Genomic DNA, 19,777 nt, shown 5'->3' on the forward strand with positions numbered 1-19,777 from the left:
CACATGCCCTCAGCTGGCTGTTAACCACACTTGGCTAATGGCAGGTTGCCCACTGATTTCAGTGAGGGCAGGAGCGGGCACAAGGTCTTTAAAAAATTGCTTTCCTTAATTATGTGTTCATACAGCGTGGACAGTGGGCCAGATCAGTCAGCACCATTTTAGCTTAAAGTCTGTTTTACTTTCTGGATCTCGTGCAACTGTTGCAGCGTTACAGTAGAATTGCAAATTCAGCAGGAGAATGCTGCTGCACAACAAAATAGTGGTGTCTTTAAAATTTTACCAGGCAATGAAAAACTTTTCTTAATAATAACAGATATTGTGAATAACAACGATAAAAAACGTAAACACACTTTTATCTACTATCATCTTTTTTAATTGTCAATAAGTACTATATAATACCACCATTCTTTGGCTTGTGCAGAAGATAGTAACACATAGTTAGATAAATATTTGTGAAGATTAAATGGTCATGAAGGTCTGTCTAACTGTAATTGCCACACTTTGTTCCCTACCTGTTTTCCAGGAAGCAGCTAAATATCTAGGAAATTGGCAGGCGCTGTTAATAACTCCAGGCAGCTTTGTACTCGGCTAAAATGACGGGATGTGTCATGTAAATGTGTGTTTTGCAAACTGGAAAGGAATAATAGCAGAAGCCCAGTTAGAAGCTGAGGATGGGGTGTCTGAGAATTCAGTGCCTGACAGGAAAAGTGAATGTGCTGGTTTAGCTTTGTTTTCCATATTGCCATTAAACCTAAAGATTGAATCTTAACAGGATAAATACTACACTTGTTATAACAATATAAGCACACTTATTCTCTTCTTGTTGTGTTTGTACCTGTATCTTTTATCGACAGAAGGGCAATCTCCAGGTTAGTGTGTTTTGGATGGCTGTTAATATTTGTCTGTGCTACAGAAATGTGATCCCTGTCTCTAAACAAACAAACAAACAAACAGAAAAGCCTAAAAAACTTCACAGCACTATTCCATGAAAAAAATTATCTGGAAAAAAAAAAGTAGGTGTATGTGCTAAGTTAATCTGTTAAGCAGGCTGTCTTATGTTTAATATTTTGTGAAATTGCTTCCATTAATTCTACAGGTGACAGCCATATTATCCTATCCCAACCCAAATAATTATAGTACATATTAAAGTTCAGTGGATATTATAATTCGAATCTCCCCAGATAGGCAGAAAGCAATGTAAATTAAACAAGAAACATAACTAGGGCTTAGCAGCTCATTTTGTAATTTAATTGAACAATGTATCTGGTTGTTAATGGTGCTATGGACACATTAGATTGATATGTTGCAAAGGAAAGATGTTTAAGTAGAAAGCTAATTCCTGCTGTGATTATTCTTATGTTCCAGAGGAGTCATTATTAGTATTCTTTGTATAAAATTCATTAGCGGTAGCTGCTTGATCTCCAAATAAATAAGTTGGTTAAATTGTGAGTAGAAAAAGGCTAATTATGTAAATGGATTAGGTCGTCAATATTTCATTTCCAGATGCTTTTCTCCCTGCTAGGTAATGCTTCATCTTCTATAAATATAGAATGATATAGTACACTATTGACTAAGTGTTCATCTCGTTGAGTACAGTGCTCTCCCGCTAACTAGTCGAGCTGTGTACAGCAATGGAGACATAAGGCATCTTAATACGTTCTTCATTGCATTTCATTTGAGTTAAGTGTCTCAGTTCTAACGTTACCCATTCTTTGCTGGTTATTTCCTTTGCAGCTGAATTACCCTGAGAGCAGCAGGGCCAGCAGCCAGGACCGCGGGTGATCCTCTGGGCTCCTTCCCTTCCTCTTTGTCACAGGCTCCTCTCTCTTTGGGTCTCAAATGAACTCCTGAACTCGGATTGTGCAGCTAGTAACTGTGTGGACGCTTGCTGCAATTAAATCCCTGGCTAGGCCTTTTGCTTTGGTCATTTATTTTTAGTAAAACATGATAATCTGAAGCTGCAAAGGTAATACTCTTCTTATATACTGGCTGTGTTCATTGCAGTTTTGCCTGGCTTGCATCACACATTAATCTTTTATTACTGATCATTATATTAACTCTCACCTGCCAGCTGTGAAATGACCCACAGAAAGACATTTAACAATTGCCTCCATCCACTGAGTTTACGGTACACACTTTAGTCAATGCTCAGGATTAAATTAATGCTGATAGGCAATTTCCAATATCTGGCATCCATGCGATAAGGGAATTGGGCTTTTCTGGGATTCTTTTTATTTTTTTTATTAACTGAAAAGGCCTATCTATATTTCACGGTGGATCATGTAAACTGTAGTACTGACTTGTTGCAGAATTTTGAAACCACTGAATTATGTCAAGCACAGAATCAAGTGCTTTCTTTAGGAGCTTAGTTGAGCTTTTCAGAGTAGGAAATATTATAAACACTTCAACTGGTTGTGTAGGACAATGAAACAGACTTTTTGGCAGCTTTCATAATGTATCCAGTGGGGAAATATTTTAGACAGTGCATGGAAGGTGCAATTTAAAGCAATCTGTGTATAGTGTTTGCAGGTTCCATTGTTATTTGTATCAAATATTAAAAATGTTGGCAATTTTGGAGAAGATACTACACTAAGGAGTGTGAAAGTGATTTGTCTTGAGATTTTATACCACTGAACATCCCTGGAGTAAGAGATGAAAAGCAAATTTGAGTTGTAGTTCCTCAGAACATACACAAAAGATAAAAGAGTGTATTTTCTCCTCGTTGGTAGAAAGCTGGTGCAACGACGGCGTAGAAGGAAAGTAAAACTACACATTGCTGGAGAACGCTTTACTCGATACTGCTTAATAGACCACATTCCCTTTCAATCCTCGTTATCACTAAGAGGACCATATGCTTTTAAAGAAGGTGCACAATCCTTTTGTAATAAAGAGGAGAAAGCAAACAGATGAGGGTTTTTTAATGAAGTATCTTATTCTGTATCAATTTCCTATGGTTGATGAATGGAATTGTCAAGGTCCGGGAAACAAGAATGCACTTTGTTAACTAAGATAATATTAACTAATGCAAATTTTGCAGGATATAATTGGACAGAGATTAATGCACTTTCAGTTAACAGCAATTTACGTGCCCAAGGTATCACATCATTCCAATGATATCATCAGTTCACAGTATATTACTTAAATAAATGAGCAATGATTTTGTGCTTAATTCATTAACCAAAACTTTCCCATGTGAAAGTCATGAGCAGACTGAACTACAGCATTTGATTGGATCCTCTCTCGCATATTCACTGCAGGTGTCAAGAAGAGTGTCCTATCGGGACGTACGGCTTTCAGTGCACACAGAGATGTGACTGCCAAAATGGCGCAAAGTGTTATCATGTAAATGGAGCGTGTATGTGTGACCCTGGATTTAAAGGCATTTATTGCCAAGAAAGAATGTGTCCAGAAGGTTTATATGGCCTCAAATGCAACAAGAGATGTCCTTGCAATGTTACCAACACTCTCAGGTATGTACATCATATTATGTACTAGTGGCAGGGACTGGCCAAATAAAAGCATTGGGAAAAAAATTCAACTAGCTACACCTAGTGTCTCTTTATCTGTAGTTTTAATTAAGAACACAGACAGTTCCTCTGGGGTGCAACCTTTGATTTAAATGACCTCAGGTTTGGAATCGTAAGCCTCAGTCCAGTCAGCTACTAAGCATATATCTGTTAACTATTTAAATAGTTATGCTAAGATCTGAAACAATCTGACATATGACCATATCCTCTAACTGCAGTCTTCTAGGCACAAGAACTATCACATGATGCCCATATGTATGTATAATAACCCACTGAAGGCTAAAAAATATAGATATATTTACTCAAATCCATCATTTTGGCTCTTTTTATGACATACGTTTTCTTGTTAGATCTATAGAGAGCAAGGGGACTTTCAAAATGAAACCTAATTTGCTTCAGTTTATGTCTCGTGGCAAATTACCTTGTTGAAAACACTTGAGGCAAATATATAAATAGACTGAAATCAATATCCCCAAGTCACTCTATGGAACTGTAGCGAAGTCGACATTGTCAAAATAGACATCTCTTCTCTCGTGTGTGCCTATTTTTGCTCTTCATTCAGTATGTGTATGTGTGAAATATTCAGGAAAATAAATATCAAGGAAATATACCTAAAATGGAATAAGCCTCCCATAAAGGGTCAAGTTTCGATGTTTTATTCCCTTTTGCCTTTTTTTTTTTGATCTGATTCTTCAGGTCCTCATTACTCGGAGCTAGAGCCACAAACAGCCTTGCACCTAACATGAGATAGGCTGAATTTACTCTTCCTGTTGCAAGTATGGTTTTTTCCAAATCCTGAAAAAAAGAAGAATTTAAGGCTCTTCCTCGTTATCCTATTTGTTACCTTTTGTAACCCCTTGCCTTGTTTTCTGACTGCTGAAGTTGCTATTTGGAGATTCCTCACTCCCTCACATGCAGTAAAGGGAACCTGGGCAGCAAAACCCCCCTGGCCTGGGCTGTTCTGATGGACGAGAGTGCCCACATTTCCTTAACCATCCCTGCAAGATGCCCAGCCCCTCAGCTCCCACTTTTCCTCCTTTTTCCGCCCATTACTGTTAAGCATTCATAGCCCATTCAGGATCGTGTAGGCTTCGGAGGGAGGTGGGGATAATTGATGCCCAAGGAAATATGCCCTTGATACGGACATTCTTCAATTTTAAACCAGACGGGTAGGGACCTGACTGATGACAAACCTACCTTGCAGTCTTGCAGCCTGCTAAAATATAAACCCTCTCCTCAATTATGTATGCAAGCAATACTGCCTAATTTGTGTGCGTGCGCACACACGCGCTCACACACACACAAATACTTCAGGCAAATCTGTTTGTGCACTTGAGATAGACACTATTTGTCTCAGTCTTGGAAATAAACAGGTGATCTTTCTTGTGAATTCAAGTTCAACTGTGAGTGGTGAGGCTTTGCTTAACTGAAAGTCAGAGCTCACAATAGATTCTTTAAAAGCCTTGTAATTCTGATGCTACGAGTCCTCTGCGGAAGGGTCCCTCTGGCTCTGCTGGGTTTGACAGCAAGGATCCAACGTGTTTGATGCCTCAAAGGTAGCTCTGTACAGCAGGCTTCTATCACTTCTGATTATTTTGTGTATCATGAAATCATTGCAAAAAGTAACACCCCTACGGAATGAGCTGAGCGTTACACACAACGGGTTAGCGTTGTGTTGTGCTGAGGACAAGGGGATGTCTCAAGAATTACTGCAGGGTGAGCTGAGGTATAAATTCCTGCACGTCACACCGCTCCGCAGCACCCGCCAGCGCGCACGGCTTAAACCTGTGCTACATACAAGGTAAACGGCTCCTCACTGAAAGCTGTTCTTCGTGTGTACCGGAGGGTGAGAATACGCTCTCGGACAGTAGCTGACACAGTGTCTTCACCCTTACTGCTGGCCTGCAGAAACCTGTTCCTGTCCCCAGTTTCCCAGGAAGGTGTAAATAGAGTGGAAGGACTGCGGGCCACGGGCAGAGCTGAGCTTGGCTGCTGTTTCTCTGCTAAGTGCTCAATTCATGAAGAGGTTTTTAAGTGGGGGAAGACCGTGGGTTGGAGGGTGCAAGAGTTCATCCAGGGTTACTCAAAAAACTACCTGGGAGGTTCTCTGGGGATTTGCCAGAAGATCCTTCCTGAAAGAACAGACTAGCACCAGCCAGCTGGGAAGAAAGATGAGGTCTCAAGTTTGAGAGAGCTCAGGTGGAGAATGGAATCCTCCTACAGCACTTTTCTGGGTATGTGGTCGTTCTTACGCACCGTGTGCCTGACCCGTGCCTGGCTGCTGTCTGACAGATACATTTTGTGCCTTCCCTCCCATCACTGCTCTGTCAGCTCCACTTGCAGCATCCTCTGCTAAGATGGTATCTCCGTTTCCTTAATAAATGAGTCTAGTCTCTCCGTTGATAAAAATCTCCCTTTTTTCTGCATCTTATCACTGCTGTTACGGAACAAAGAGATATCAGCAAGCTGTAGATCCGTAAATGTTCTTTCATTCATCCACAGTATTTCAACTTTCCCGTTTTCAATGAGCTCCTCAGAGTGCTGTCAATTTCTGAGCCGAGGAGTGTCAGAGTTGATGGAAAATGACCTTCTCCAAAGGCACTCCATGTCTTGAACAAATCTTTTTCCTGTTTGTTTAACCAGTCCCATGCAGCGTACTTCTCTTCCCACCCACCTCCTCCCATTCCTCCCCTCAATTTTTATCATTACTGCAACTGTGGTCTTCCAAAGTGATTCATTTACTGAAAGCCATCTATTTTCCCCAGAAGCAGTTTAAACTTTTGGCTACTTGTTGCCATACCTAAGTGTGTAGGATAATTGTATAAACGCTTGAAAGAGGGTGAGGGAAGCTCACTTAGTTTTGTCAATGGTTTTGACCCACTTGGTCTGATTATTGGAGAACTGGCTGGAAAGGAAAGTTCTAGGGGCTTTGAGGAGCAGGTTGGGGAGCAGCATTAATAAATATACAATCAGCTTTTCTATTTTCATAGATCTATCTATTTTAATGTCTGAAGAGACCAGGGTGATCTCTTCTCTCAGGGTGATCATCTAGTCTAACCTCCTGCATAGTAACAGCTGAAGAACATCATCCAATAATTTCTGCATCAAAGCATGCTGAAAGGCACTTTGTACAGGACTCTTGAACAACTGCAGAATTAGGTATTTAGAATGCACTGGTGACTTGGACTGTCCTTCCACAGGGAAGGATACACTTGTAAAAAATTCCCCTGTGCAAAAAGCCCATGTTAAGACAGTCTGCAACAGTCGGAAAGGCATAATCCTGGCTTGCTCTTCTGGAAAGCAGAGAGGGAAATGAATAGCTGGAATAGTCTCAGCAACCCACCTTTCTTGAACCCTGCTGTGGAGTAGCGTGTGGAGCCATAGGCCTATAGTAACGTCTTTCCCAGGTCAGAGACATCAGAAGGGAAGGAAGACACAGAGACCTCTTAAGCCTTGACACTTTCCTATGGGAATCAAGTCTAATGAAATGGACAGATCTCCAGAGGCTCTAATTATTGCCCCAACCCTGAAAAGTTTGGAAGGACCAGACTCCACGGACCTTCCATGAAGTTTTGCCTTGACCTGAATCAATATTGTGCTAGAGTGAGACTGGCTCGAAGATGTGCTGGACCAAAGTAGTGGCCCTACGGTCTCATTGTGGCTATTTCTTTAAAAGCAAGAGGGCATTTTAGTAAGGGAGACTGAATGTAGTATCGACACCAAAAGACAGAAAATATGCTTAAAACAGCATTAGGGCTGTTGTTAATTAAGATGAGATGACTGGTGCTAGTATATAAACAGTAAGTCATGAAATTCATTGGGAAGAAGTTGTTTTGGCTGAAAGATGTGTGGAGAACAAATTCAGAATTTGGAACAGACTGTGCTGTCGAAAGCATTTCTTTTTCCAACTTGCCTTGAGAAAGTTAAATTACCTGGTTCCTCAAAATTAGATGCTTAAAAAATTTAAAGGTCAAAAATGACTTTCTGGTTTTCAGTTCAGCTAGTAAATTTTAGAAAAAGAAATCTTTTATTGCTGTAAATGTGCCTTAAAAGCCGGGGAGTGTATGGTGGCTTCCAAACTGCAGCAAGAGCCATGGAACTGCCATGTTGTGCGCTGTGGATGGCTTCCAGCTTCCACCTCGACTCGGCCTGGTGCCAGAGAAACACTTGGCTGCTCGCATTCACTCGAGGTTTTCTACACTATTCCTTCCTGTTATGCAAGAGATGCGAAGAAATAAAAGTTGTTAAGATTCAACGCAAAATACTAATGTATAATACTGCCAAACTCTTTCAAGAGTGTAAGGTTCCCTTCCTGCTCACAGCGAGTGGTTGGGAAGCAGATGTTGGTGGGTTTCCCTTCTGGGATCCTTTGAGAGGCCTCACATGGTCTTACCCATCCATTCAGTGATCCTTCTCCAGAGGAATTCTTTGTCTTTCTTAATTTCCGTTAATTGGTGGCACGGAGAAGTGCCTTACACATGCTGCACTCCATGCTGGCAAAACTTTACATGGACTCATGACCTTGAAGGGTACACGCAGAACAGGAAGGGAGGAATTATTCAAGAAATTCACATTACTAACTGTAAATCCTATTATTTGCCTTAATGAATTTGCCGTTAAGTGCCTCAAACTTTTCAACTTCAATATAGCCGGCATTTACTTCACTGGCTAGGCTGGGTGTATAGACGGCTGGCTGGCTGATAGATGAGTTTCCTAGCTCTAGTTATATGTCTAGGTACATAGTTTAAATGGAATGAAATATTACAAAATACCGATATAATGAGAGAAACATTCTTAACCCACACGTACCTGCATGCATGGACTATTTCTCCATCATGAGCTGCAATATATTTAGTATGTAACTCTGATGACTTTAATTACTGGAATAGTTCATACATACCAGAATAGAAAAAAATAATAAAAACTTAGTACTATTCAGTGATATCAGCTGCAGATCTTAAAAGGAGGAAGAAAGGCATCATTTCACAGATGGGAAAGATGAAGGCAGAAAGAGTAAGTTTCATGGCCAAGATTAACTGGCAAGATTGGGAAGAGAACAGCTGTCTTCCAAATTTTGGTTGAGCATCTAAATCACAGCCATCTTCAAGTTAACACCGCACCAGGGCACCTTAACTGTCAAACAAGTGTTTGTGGTTGGGGGCATTGTATTCTTTGTATCTGAGAAGTCTCCTCTGTCCCCTGGTTGGATGTGGCCTGCAACCTCATTTCAGACCTGGGTTTGAGGTCCTTTTGCTTCAGACCTAGCCTGCAACCTCATTTCAGACCTAGCTATGGAGGTTTGAGGTCCTTTTGCTTGTTGTGCTACAATAACACTGTGGCGTGTGTTAATGTTTGGCTTGCCGAAAGCTCTGGAGGGATTTATTCTGCTCCTGTCAAGGAGGAGTTTCCCTTCCCCTGCTGCACAGTCTATTCACCCACTCTTGCTACCTACCCAGCACTATTGTTGTGGGTGCCGTAACTCTGGAATTTAACGTGGAGGATTTTTCCGAATCCTACAATGCCAGCACTCTGTAAGACAGCAAAAGATAAGTATTTCAAAGCCCTGAAGGGCTACAAGTGCTTGGCCTAGGCGAACAAAACTCTAATATACTTAGGCTGATAATAAAATTGACCTTGCTTCAGCAGGAAGATTATATGGAAGCAAAGAGCCAAACATCTGCATTGGACATTTCCTAGCTCATAGCCTCATAAGAGAGTGGGGAGAGGCTTTAGGGGGGGCAGAACACGGTCTCAATCTTCTACTGGACCTTGGTTTGGAGTCCAAGCCCCTTGCCTCCTGCAGACTCTTCTGCAAAGCCTGTTTGGTTCTTGCTCCTTATTTTAGCGCGTGTTAGGATGATTTTTAGTCATAAATATATAGCTTGCATCCCATGCAAAAAAGCTGTCCATTTTGATGAAGGAGCCAACCTTGAAGTAGAAATTCTTACTGAGTATAGTATTTTCGATTGAATTGTCATAGACTGATTCAAACAGCCATGATCATATATTATGTTTGAAAGATTTAATTTAGCCAACAGATGCAGCTCTCGTGGAACCGTATGATACATGCAGTAGCAGTGAAAATAGAGAAACAAAAAATCCACTTTAAAATATTTCTTTAATGTTTAGCTTTCTGCTCCTATTAGGTAATGATTAATAGACGCAGAGGGGAAAAAGAACGAGCTTTTATTATTTTCATCTGAATGTTAAGAGGTGCTTTGTGAACAACCATAATTTCAGGAACCGCTTTGTCAGAAGAATTTCATGGATGGTAGTTTGTTAAGCTGATGAATTGTTTTAATTAGTCAGTAAAACACTATTTATGATGAAACATATGACACTCACAAAATTTGATCATTCTGAGTCACAACAGTATGTGACTAACCTCTCCTACCAGTAATTGCCAGAAACTTACTTGGAAATTAGGTTTTATGAGGTTACCTTGAAAATTAACATATATGGGATTAATTTTATAGGTGTAAAGAAACCCATTCAGTCGTGTCTGCAATATTAAACTATAGCAATAAATAATCGTAAAGGAAAATAAATAGTTTCCATGAGGCAAAAACCCCAGGAGGGAGGTCCACAGAGAGGTGCCACCTTGCAGAACTCTATTCTTTCTTGTTCTGAGAATAATTGAGAAAATCTGATGTATAGCAATATTATTCCTAATCTTTCTCACTGAGGATAGTCAGTGCTATTATGGTACAATCCTGTGGTGCAGAGGCCCCCAGAGCACCCTGAGCTCTCAAGTGAAGCCCTACACTCCCAGCTGGCCTCAGGCAACATGGGCTCCTTCTCCAAAGATCAGATTCCCTCTCCATCCCCTGCTCTCTCTTTGGACCACAAACTAGCCATCCTCCTGTGCTCCCCCTTCCCATCCCTCAGAAGCCTCCATCTCTTCCAACCAGGACTCAACACATCTCCAGTCTTCCTCTCCTTTCCTATCCCCAGCCCCAGTGTGGCTGTCCTGCTGTGGGAAGCCAGTGCCCCAAGGAAACCAGGGAGACGCTCTTTCTGTTCGCAGAAGAGAAAATAAAGAATAAACTGTTTCATATCAGGAGGAAGGGGAGGGTAAACCTTCCATCTGCCAGATGTGGAAGGACCAGGCATTGTCTGGTCTTTTGGGCTTGATTCTCCTTTCTACTTTTCTCTTTGTGTGGTAGAATTCCACACTGTGTGGAATTGTCTGAATAGAAACGAGAGCCAGAGGATTAATGTTGGGCAGAAATGCTCGTTATTCAGCATAAAGGAACTTGACTCCTTTCCCTGCACAGCTGAGGTTTAGTCCCAGGGCACCTGTTGACTCCTGCCTCAAATAAATCCCAAGGCTTCAGGTAGTGATCAATTCCTTTCGCCGTGGCTGAATATTCCCTGCAAAACTCTTTTTTCCAAGGAGATTTTTCCATTCCAAAGCACTTTTCTTTCTACCTCTCCCTCCTGAAAAGTTCTGTCAAGGTGGCACTCACTTTTAAAACACAAACTGGAATAGAATAGAATAGAATAGAATAGAATAGAATAGAATAGAATAGAATAGAATAGAATAGTTGTGCCACAGGATTCAGATTTATCTTCACAACTCTCTTGATTGCATTCGTCTATCCATTGGGATTTCTCCTAACCCTGAACACCTTTAACTGACGGTATTACAGCCAAATAGTGTGGTTTAATCCTGATGTGGTTCATGTCAGTAACCCAAGTCACGTTGATTTGAGAATGGAAAAGGGTAAACTTCAAAGTGTGTAAAATGGCCAGTGCTGTGGCAGTTTCCAGTTGTTTGGAAACGGTATGCCAGGCTGGTATTTAGCACTATATTCCCTATTAATTTCCTATTTTATACGGCTGCTTATGTTCACCATCCTTAAAGGTTTTCAGGTTTGTTATGTTCTTCGTGTGACTCTTGCTGGCATTGCATTTAAAATGTTCTGCTGCTGTTTACGGACCGGTTTTTTCCTCTCGTGTCCACATCTCATTAATGTCTGTCCGTCTTCATTAGTTGCCATCCATTGTCTGGAGAATGTAGCTGCAAAGCTGGCTGGGCTGGACTCTACTGCAATGAGACCTGTCCCCCCGGGTACTACGGCGAAGGCTGCCAGCTCACCTGTCCTTGCCAGAACGGTGCAGATTGTGACAGCATCACAGGGAAATGTCTGTGCGCGCCGGGATATATGGTAAGTGAGAGCTGTGAATAACGGGGCATTCCGTAAGGTACCTGCAAAAAATTACAAAGGATTTTAATCTGTTTTCAAATAACAGTTGCATAAAAGTGGCCGAATACAGGTAATTTTCCCTCATTCTATTATAGGTCCACATAATTCTCCTTTGAGCAGTGTCAACTTACTACTTCTGGTTATTTACTTTACCTCAATATTGTAAGTTTATTACTTTTATAAGGATAAAGACATGGTTTCCCATCATACATTCTAAATCAAGACATAACAAAAAAGATGTCAGATTATTGTCTGCCTAGAAGAGCAGAAAAAAAATTCTCATGGCCTTTCAGTATGTTCCTTGTCAGTCACACTGTGATTTTAATAGATGAAGATCTTTGAAAATGTTACAAATGATAGAGCAATTTATGTCTTTTCTGAGCATATATGGCAGGTGTCTTTTACCTGAGCATCAGAAAGAGCTGCAGACATTCTGAGGTAAACAAGCATTACATTCTATAGATGAGATATAAAATGGCTGAAGAAATCAGCCAAGATAAAACAACAAAAATTCAGAATTAATGATTGTCAGGTTGCAGCAGAAAGTATTAGGACGTGGGTCCAGCTGTCCAGTCCTGCTACAACTGGGCATAATGGAACTCTTGCTAGTAAGGTCCCTGGTCATCCATGTATGATGTACCTCTTTCCTTCAGCAGCACACCTTGGAAGAGATCTGTGGGCTATGTTTAAGAAACAATATTTCTTAAAGAAAAAAATTATTTTCAAGAGAGAATTCCACCACAATTTCATTAGCGGTTGTCTTTCTGTAATTTGGGTCCTTAAATTTACGTGATCCATCCCCACAGGCCTATCTATGTGTTCTCTCTACTATTATAGTAATTATTAGTTATAATTACTATAGTTTACTAGAAATCAAGCTTCAGATTCAAAGACATTCACAATGTTTAGAGCTTCTGCTGACATTTAACAGCCAAATTTGCAGCCTTCTAGATGAATTTTACCCTCTATTGTTTTAAGTTACAACTTCAAAATGAGGTGAGTAAATATCTTCAAATAGTGGGGAGCAGGAGATAATGAACTTTCACAGAATCACAGAATGATATGGGGTTGGAAGGGACCTCTGGAGATCATCTAGTCCAACCCCCTGCCAAAGCAGGTCCACCCAGAGCAGGTTGCACAGGAACGTGTCCAAACTTTGACCATGTTGTAACTCTTTTGATTTATGAAACACAGTGGACATCATACCAGGTAGCTTTACTAGCAAGGGTAGGGGAAGGGCATGTCGGATGTGGACAGCAGAGCAGCCACGTCCTACCTTCAGCACCCACTGCAGTGTTTAGGGTTTTCTTGAAAAAACATTGGAATATTCTGCAGGGTCACATGCTGCTGTCATCTCCAGGGGAAGGCTGCACAGCTGTGGGACAAGACCACATGTGGGAGTCCTAGATGAGATTAGTGGGACGCTAAAGACTTTTTAGCCTCCCCCCCTTTTAAATTCAGTCCTGAGCTTATGATCACCAACTGTCATCTGCAGAACTGTGGAGTTATGGCTTAAAGACAGTTTTGTTCTCTGCTGCATGTCAGCAGCTGAACCTGAAAGTTGGAGCTTCCATTTAATTTCCAGGGATTCTTGCGATGCCAGGTATAAACAGATTTATTTAGGGCATGAGAGATAGGGCTGTGAAAAGCACCTGTGCAAGACAGTAGTATTTAGAGATGTAAAAAATCTTTGAGTTTTAATTCCCCACTCACACTTACAGAAAACAAGAATTTCTCTTCTTTATACAGTGATGATACACAAATATTAATACAATGTCGAGGAAAGAATGAAGGAAGCAGCTTGTTAGTAACAAATGCAAAATAAAATGATACCAAAACCCTCTTTTGTATCAGGAATGCTATTGAAGTTTGCAGCACAAAAATATTTTGGGACTCTTTACTGTACACCTTTTTTAAAAAGCATAGTTTGTCCAATATATACTGCTCCAAGACAGTATTACTGCAGGCGTGAAGCCTGGGAAGTTCCTATTGCATAGCTTCAAAATAATATTTAATCTCATAATAAAGAGCTTTCTTGCATTGACATTTAAACAGCTTGGTTATTGAGGATAGCTCTATAATCACTGAAGCATATTTAGGCATTAGTATCATTGCTTTCTCATAATATACTATAATCTCTGGCAATTAGTCCAGGAGGGGAAGTAAAGCCCTGAAATTGCTAATTTATTGCCTCTGAAGCATATTTGTCATTCGTATGCATGCCAGACGACTTGAGTTGCAACGGTTCTTTCAAATGCTAGAGAACGTAGGCTGTAAAGAAAACTTGACAAGAACCTTTGCTTCCTACCCCGACCGGCGGTGTCCTGCCGAGCTGCTCCCGCTGGACATTCCCTCCTCTGGGCAGGGAGAAGGTGTCCCCGCTGCTTCCCCATGCCGCCCGCAGGCCACGTGAAAGATGCTGCGCGGCCAGAACCCTCTCAAGGCGTGAAGCGGCTTATCTCAATGACACGCTCAAGACCAGACTTTACCTTCAAATCTGCGTGCCTGCCCCTTGCTGAGGCAATGGGGAGCTTTGCCTGGGGGTAGAATTTTGCCCTTGAATTCGGCTGGCCTGCAAGCCGGTGGCGCGGCTGCTTGTGAATGCAGGATGTCTCTTCTGGCAGCGCTGACAACAGAGTGATGCTAATACAGAACTGGGCAGAGCTAATTATTCAGGAAAGCCGTAAGTGAATCCCTCTTGCTTTTTTTCTAGCGTGGGGTTTGGCTGATGCAGCTACAGGGTCAGGAATCTTGCCATATGATTGGAAAGAATGAAAGCGGGATCAACATCTTACATTTTCCAGAAACGTTTGATCCGCACACGGTCTTACATAGCAGAGCAGGCTGAAGGGCTTCTAAGTAAAGGGGGAAGAGAATACGATGGGACATGGGATAGAACTGCAAAATCTACCTGCAAAGGCGGAGAAGTGGGACCCATAGGACTTTTGGGTTATTGGATGCCTAGAAAATATAGTGACCAAGAAATGACAGTCTTTTCCTGACAAAGCACTCCTCCCACTCACTTCTTTCGCACAGATGGCTTGTTTTTTAACCGTGCCCTGCCTCGGCTGTGTCAGGGCAGCTGGGCAGGGTTTCAGAATGAATCATCTGCAATCGCAGCCAAAACAGGGACATTTTGTTGGGATGCAGAGCAAGCCATTAAAAACACAAAGCATCTGGTCACCTTTATTAAATGTATTAAGTGGAAAGGCAGCCATCCCATAGGTTGGCGTGTACGTGAGTAGAGCACTTAATTTTTGAAAGTTAAGCAGATTCAAGTCTTAAAATAAAAATTTACATTGTAGCTCAAAAAATAATACATTATTTATCAGCTGTAACTTTTCCAAAAATTCAAATGCCAAAGCTAAATATTGGTGAGCTTGCGGTTTTGGATAGAATTTCAAAACATTTTACGTCTTCTTTTTTCAATGAATATTTTGGGTCAGTCTCAACAGCCAGATTTGCGCGTACCTAGCTCTAAAGTGTCATAAAGATGCTATTGGGTACTGGTACGGGTTATTTGTATGGGGTTCTGGTATGACTGTGCTACAGCAGAGGATTGCACTATTTTAACTGTATTGGTGTCTAAACCACCGTGCAGCCATGGTGTGTAGATTTGACTGAAGAGGTGGCTGAGAAATCTGAGTGATCCACAGTCATACCCAAAACAGCCCAGTTCTTGGAGGCAGCATGCAGGACAATTAAAAAAAAAGATAATAGGAGCAGGGGAAATACAACAGAATCTTCCTCCCCAAAATCCCATAGCGTGCCTAGAGCTGCTCCTCATACGCTCCAGCAGAAGAGTCCACACTGCAGGTCTGTTGGAAACCCTGTGCTTATTGCATCTCACTTGTGAAGGGAGGATAAAACATTGTAGCCATTTAATTAAGATGATTTGCAGGGAATCATTATAATAAGCATACCAGTAGGGCACTTCCCCAAAACTGGTATTTTTAGCGTATTTGAGGATTGCCTCTCAGTACTCATGGGATGAGTTGCCAGTGATGCTTTTCTGAAGAATGGTTTTGGAAAGCCATTCTGCTGCCGTCTCATTTGTGGCAAGAAGGAACCTGATAAACACAGAGGGAGTACACAAAGATGAGCCTTAAAAAGTATACAGGGAGATTCTTGACTGGCAGAAACCGCATACTTACTCCCACATGCAAATAGTCGCTTCTTGCGATAAATTACTTGGATGCAATTATGAGGGTGGTGAGAGGGGTTATACTAGTTTGTACCTCCCCCTCCTTCCAAATTGTGCTTTAAGATGCTCTCTTGCAGGCCCACAGAAGTCAGTTGTGCAGTAGGGATGTAAGAGAAATCTGGATTTACCCTGTCCTCTCTTCTTTTGTTTTTGGTTCATTGAATTTTATTCCTGTAATTCAATAAATGTGGAGAAGAAGGCCAGAGGATATGAATTAAATATGACAGGAGACCACAGGAATCCTGACCTTCTGTCTCACAAGGAAATCTTGAAACCAACCCCCTGCACATACCTATCAGCATTCCAGCTACTGAAATCATTATAAATGCTATTGAAATACAACTAAGTTCACCTTCTCCATTGCACAGCTAATTGCAACTTTCTTGAAAACAGTAGCTATCTAGAGACCTCATCCTGTGATATGTCTTTGTTTCTTTACGGATGCTTTGTTTTCTTCCTCTGAAAAATAGATTTAACTTCAAATGCTTTCATTCTGTCTATTGTGGCAAGGAGATATGTAGTTAAAACATTTCTCAGTCCAAGACACTCTGAGAAAACTTTAACACTTATCTATGGAGTGTGCGGTCAGCTTTTACTTCAACGGGCGCTTAGGTCTATATTTCACATCCGGATGACAGAACTTATATTACTTTAAAGAGTTCATCTATTTATGCCGCAATTTTTTGAAGACCTGTCTGCTTTTATTGAACCCTGCATGCTGGCAAGCAAAGCTAGCACTTCATCACCAAAATGAAAGAATTCCTTCTGACATTTTTCTGTTCCTTGACTATATTGGTAGGTCCCGTACAACCACAGTAGAGGAAAGTATGGAAACTATAGGAGCGATGGCCTCTTACCAGAAGGTTTTTCAGCTTTTGGAGCATCACTTGGATTCCCTAAGACTTTCCAAGATATCTCCCAGTACTGTGTATCTATAGCCATTTACATCTTCCGTTGATGTTGCATCAAAATTGCATTTTAAAAACATAACAAAATAATGCCTGTCAAGTATATCCTTATAGTAATGTTTATGTATATATCTCCAGCTGAGCTCTGTGGAAGTCTGTGCACTTAAGGACTGAAACACAGGCTTAATCTGGGTCTGTAAATCCATAATTTTGTCTAGTATGCCAGAGTTTCTCAACATAATGCTTTCTCGACCACAGGGGCACAAACCACTCCTAAGGTTTACATGTACATGCCTGCACATCAGAGTAAAAGCCCCTGTAACACACAATATAACTTGAGCACTTAGTAAAAATAAATGTATATTATAGTGCTCTAAACCTGTTCAAATGCATAGCAAATGTATAACAAACTTTGTAACCGATAATCTCTCAGTCAGTACAAACACCCACACAAAAGGTCTCAGGCCAGTCTGCCCCACGCCTACCTAATGAGTAAAATGACCAATTTACCCTTCCACAGAAATGAGGAGGACCATCACTTTGTGTTACCTATAGAGGTCATAAAAAACTTAGGGGTCCAGTCTGTTGAGTATTCCAGTCATGACTGGTTTCCTTATGGTGCATACAATAGCTCTTTTTCCCTGAAGAAAACATACAGGAGAGCAAAAACAATCTTTACCTGTATTTTTTTAAAAAAGTAGAAGCCTACTCTCCTGTCCTACACCTTTAAAATTCTCTCTGTTGTCTAAAGGAAAAAAAAAAAGTAAATAGAAAGGAGCACCTTATCTTATCTTCAATTGAATTTTCCCTGAAGGACCGAAATCCCAGGTAGGTCTGGAGGAATTTGAAGAATCATTGCCCATAGATGTATTCTAAACACTCAAGGTTGATAAATACAAATTTATCAGAATATTCCCTCTCTTCTACATATTTACTTTCATCTTTATTCTAAATGTATCACCCTTCACCACTTCAGAAGGAAGCAGGAAAAAATGAATGAGACTTCTTTGTCTTATAAGCCCCCAGTTCAGTAGTCAAGTTATTTTATAAATTTCACAAAATTCTTAAAATAAAAAATGAACCCAAGGTTGGAGATAGTGGATCTGTTTTGGGGGCTTTAACTCATTTAAATGATCCTTTTCTCTTTGAGATAACTCCAAAAGTACTTTAGTGGAAGCTCATCTCAGAGCAACAGGGCACCTCATCAAAAGGTTTAAAAAGAAAAGACGAGGGGAAAAAATCTTCAATAGAGCCTGTGTCCTTTTATCCTTGATTTACCGAGCATATCAGTTACCCCCCTTTGTTAAGAGCTCTTTTCATTTATAGGTATAAAATAAATTCAACCATTTTATCAAGATGTTCTTGTTACCAACCACCAGTATAAATTTTACTTGCTGTAGGTGGGGAAAAGGTTTTCTGGCACAGCAGTTGTCCAATTAACTGGAGTATTACAGGCAACAGGAATGGTTTGCCCAGTCTCATTTCATGAATTACCCAGATGCACAGGGAAGATGCATTTTCTTCTCGCTGGTTTTCTATTTGTATTCATAATCCAGTGTCTCAAAATCATGGTGAATGGTTTGCAGTAGCGGCAATGGGGAAGCAAAAAGGCAGCCACACTGTGTAGGTGGGTTTGAGCGTAGGCTGTAGCTGGCAGTGAGTGAATTATTAATTAATAATAAAAGTAAAATAAGTTGTTCTATAAGTAGTGGAGCTAAAAGAGCCTCGTTTTCCACAGATTTCCATCCTTAGTCCCCTGGCCTTTCCTATCCTACTGTGGTAGCCCTGTCTCTCTGTCAGGTCTCCTGTGACAGTTTAGCAAAGGACACTCAGATGGGCTCATGGACCTTAGATTCCTATAATCCCCTCCCTGCATAGCCAGGTTAACAGTACCATGCGTCGCAGTAACCAAAAAAAAAGGGATTTTGCCTGAACAAAGACTGAATATTAAGTCATGACGCGGAAGAAGTTGATTCCTATGCTCACAGCCTTTGAACTCTTACCTATTTATTGGTTTTTCCTTTGTTTCTCCTTAATTATTCAGAAGTTCTTAGTAGACTTAATTTTAAGATGTTTGGGAATATCCCTCTGTGGCCATGACCAATTCCCCAGCTACCCTTGAAGTGAAGAGACATAGACATCCCAAAAGGCAAACCAAGCCAGGAGGACTATCACTGGTGATCCCAGAAGCCGTGCAAGAGGAGAAGTCCCTGCTTGGATACAAAGAGAGCAGTGGGATGCAGCTGAAGAAACAGCAAAAAGACCTGGCGGTTTCGAGTTGTTCTGAACAGTTTTGAGAAGATCATTTTGTCAAAGTTGGCAAGAAGGAAATGCAGTCTCTTTGAAACGTGTAGACGTGGCTCTTCAGGGCATGCTCTAGTGCCCGGGATTGTTGGTTTGTGGTGGGGTGTTGTGTGTGGGGTTTAGTTGATGGATGCTGCTTGCTTTTTTTTTTTTTTTTTTTTTTTTTTTTTTGTGGGGGTGTTGTTGTTTGTTTGGTTTTGTGTTGTGTTTTTTTGTTTGTTTGTGTGTTTTTGTGTTTTTTTTTTTTTTGTTTTTTTTTTTTAATGTGGTTGGACTCGATGATCTCAAAGGTCCCTTCCAACCACTAAGATTCTGTGATTCTGTGATTCTGTGATTCTGTGATACCAGATGTGAGCTTTAGGTCTGGGTGTAAAGGCGAAAGATAGGGACACGGGAAATTCAACTAAAATAACTTTTAAAAAATGGGAGATGCAACTGTGCCCTGGGAAACCATGATGGGAAGAGTTAAAAATTGTATTCACGTGGTGCTTGAAAAGTGGATAAAGATGAAAATGCTAGTAATTGTGAGACAATCAGTGACAATAACACAGTTAGGTCCTCTGTACTGACTATGGCTGCATCCTAGATCCCCCTTTCCTGTTCTCTGAGGAACACGCTGTCCTT

General features: G+C 40.9%; 1 protein-coding gene across 2 annotated transcripts in view; it reads left to right on the plus strand.

Moving 5' to 3' along the window:
- MEGF11 (multiple EGF like domains 11) overlaps window positions 1–19,777 on the plus strand; it is a 212,456-nt gene that overhangs the window by 116,831 nt on the left and 75,848 nt on the right. For both annotated transcript variants that reach the window (XM_074155366.1, XM_074155367.1), the window contains exons 8-9: window positions 3,258–3,470; window positions 11,524–11,698. In XM_074155366.1, coding sequence (XP_074011467.1) covers window positions 3,258–3,470; window positions 11,524–11,698 — 388 coding nt within the window. The remainder of the gene's footprint in view (window positions 1–3,257; window positions 3,471–11,523; window positions 11,699–19,777) is intronic.

Source organism: Numenius arquata, chromosome 11, assembly GCF_964106895.1.
Source record: "Numenius arquata chromosome 11, bNumArq3.hap1.1, whole genome shotgun sequence".
NCBI lineage: Eukaryota > Metazoa > Chordata > Aves > Charadriiformes > Scolopacidae > Numenius > Numenius arquata.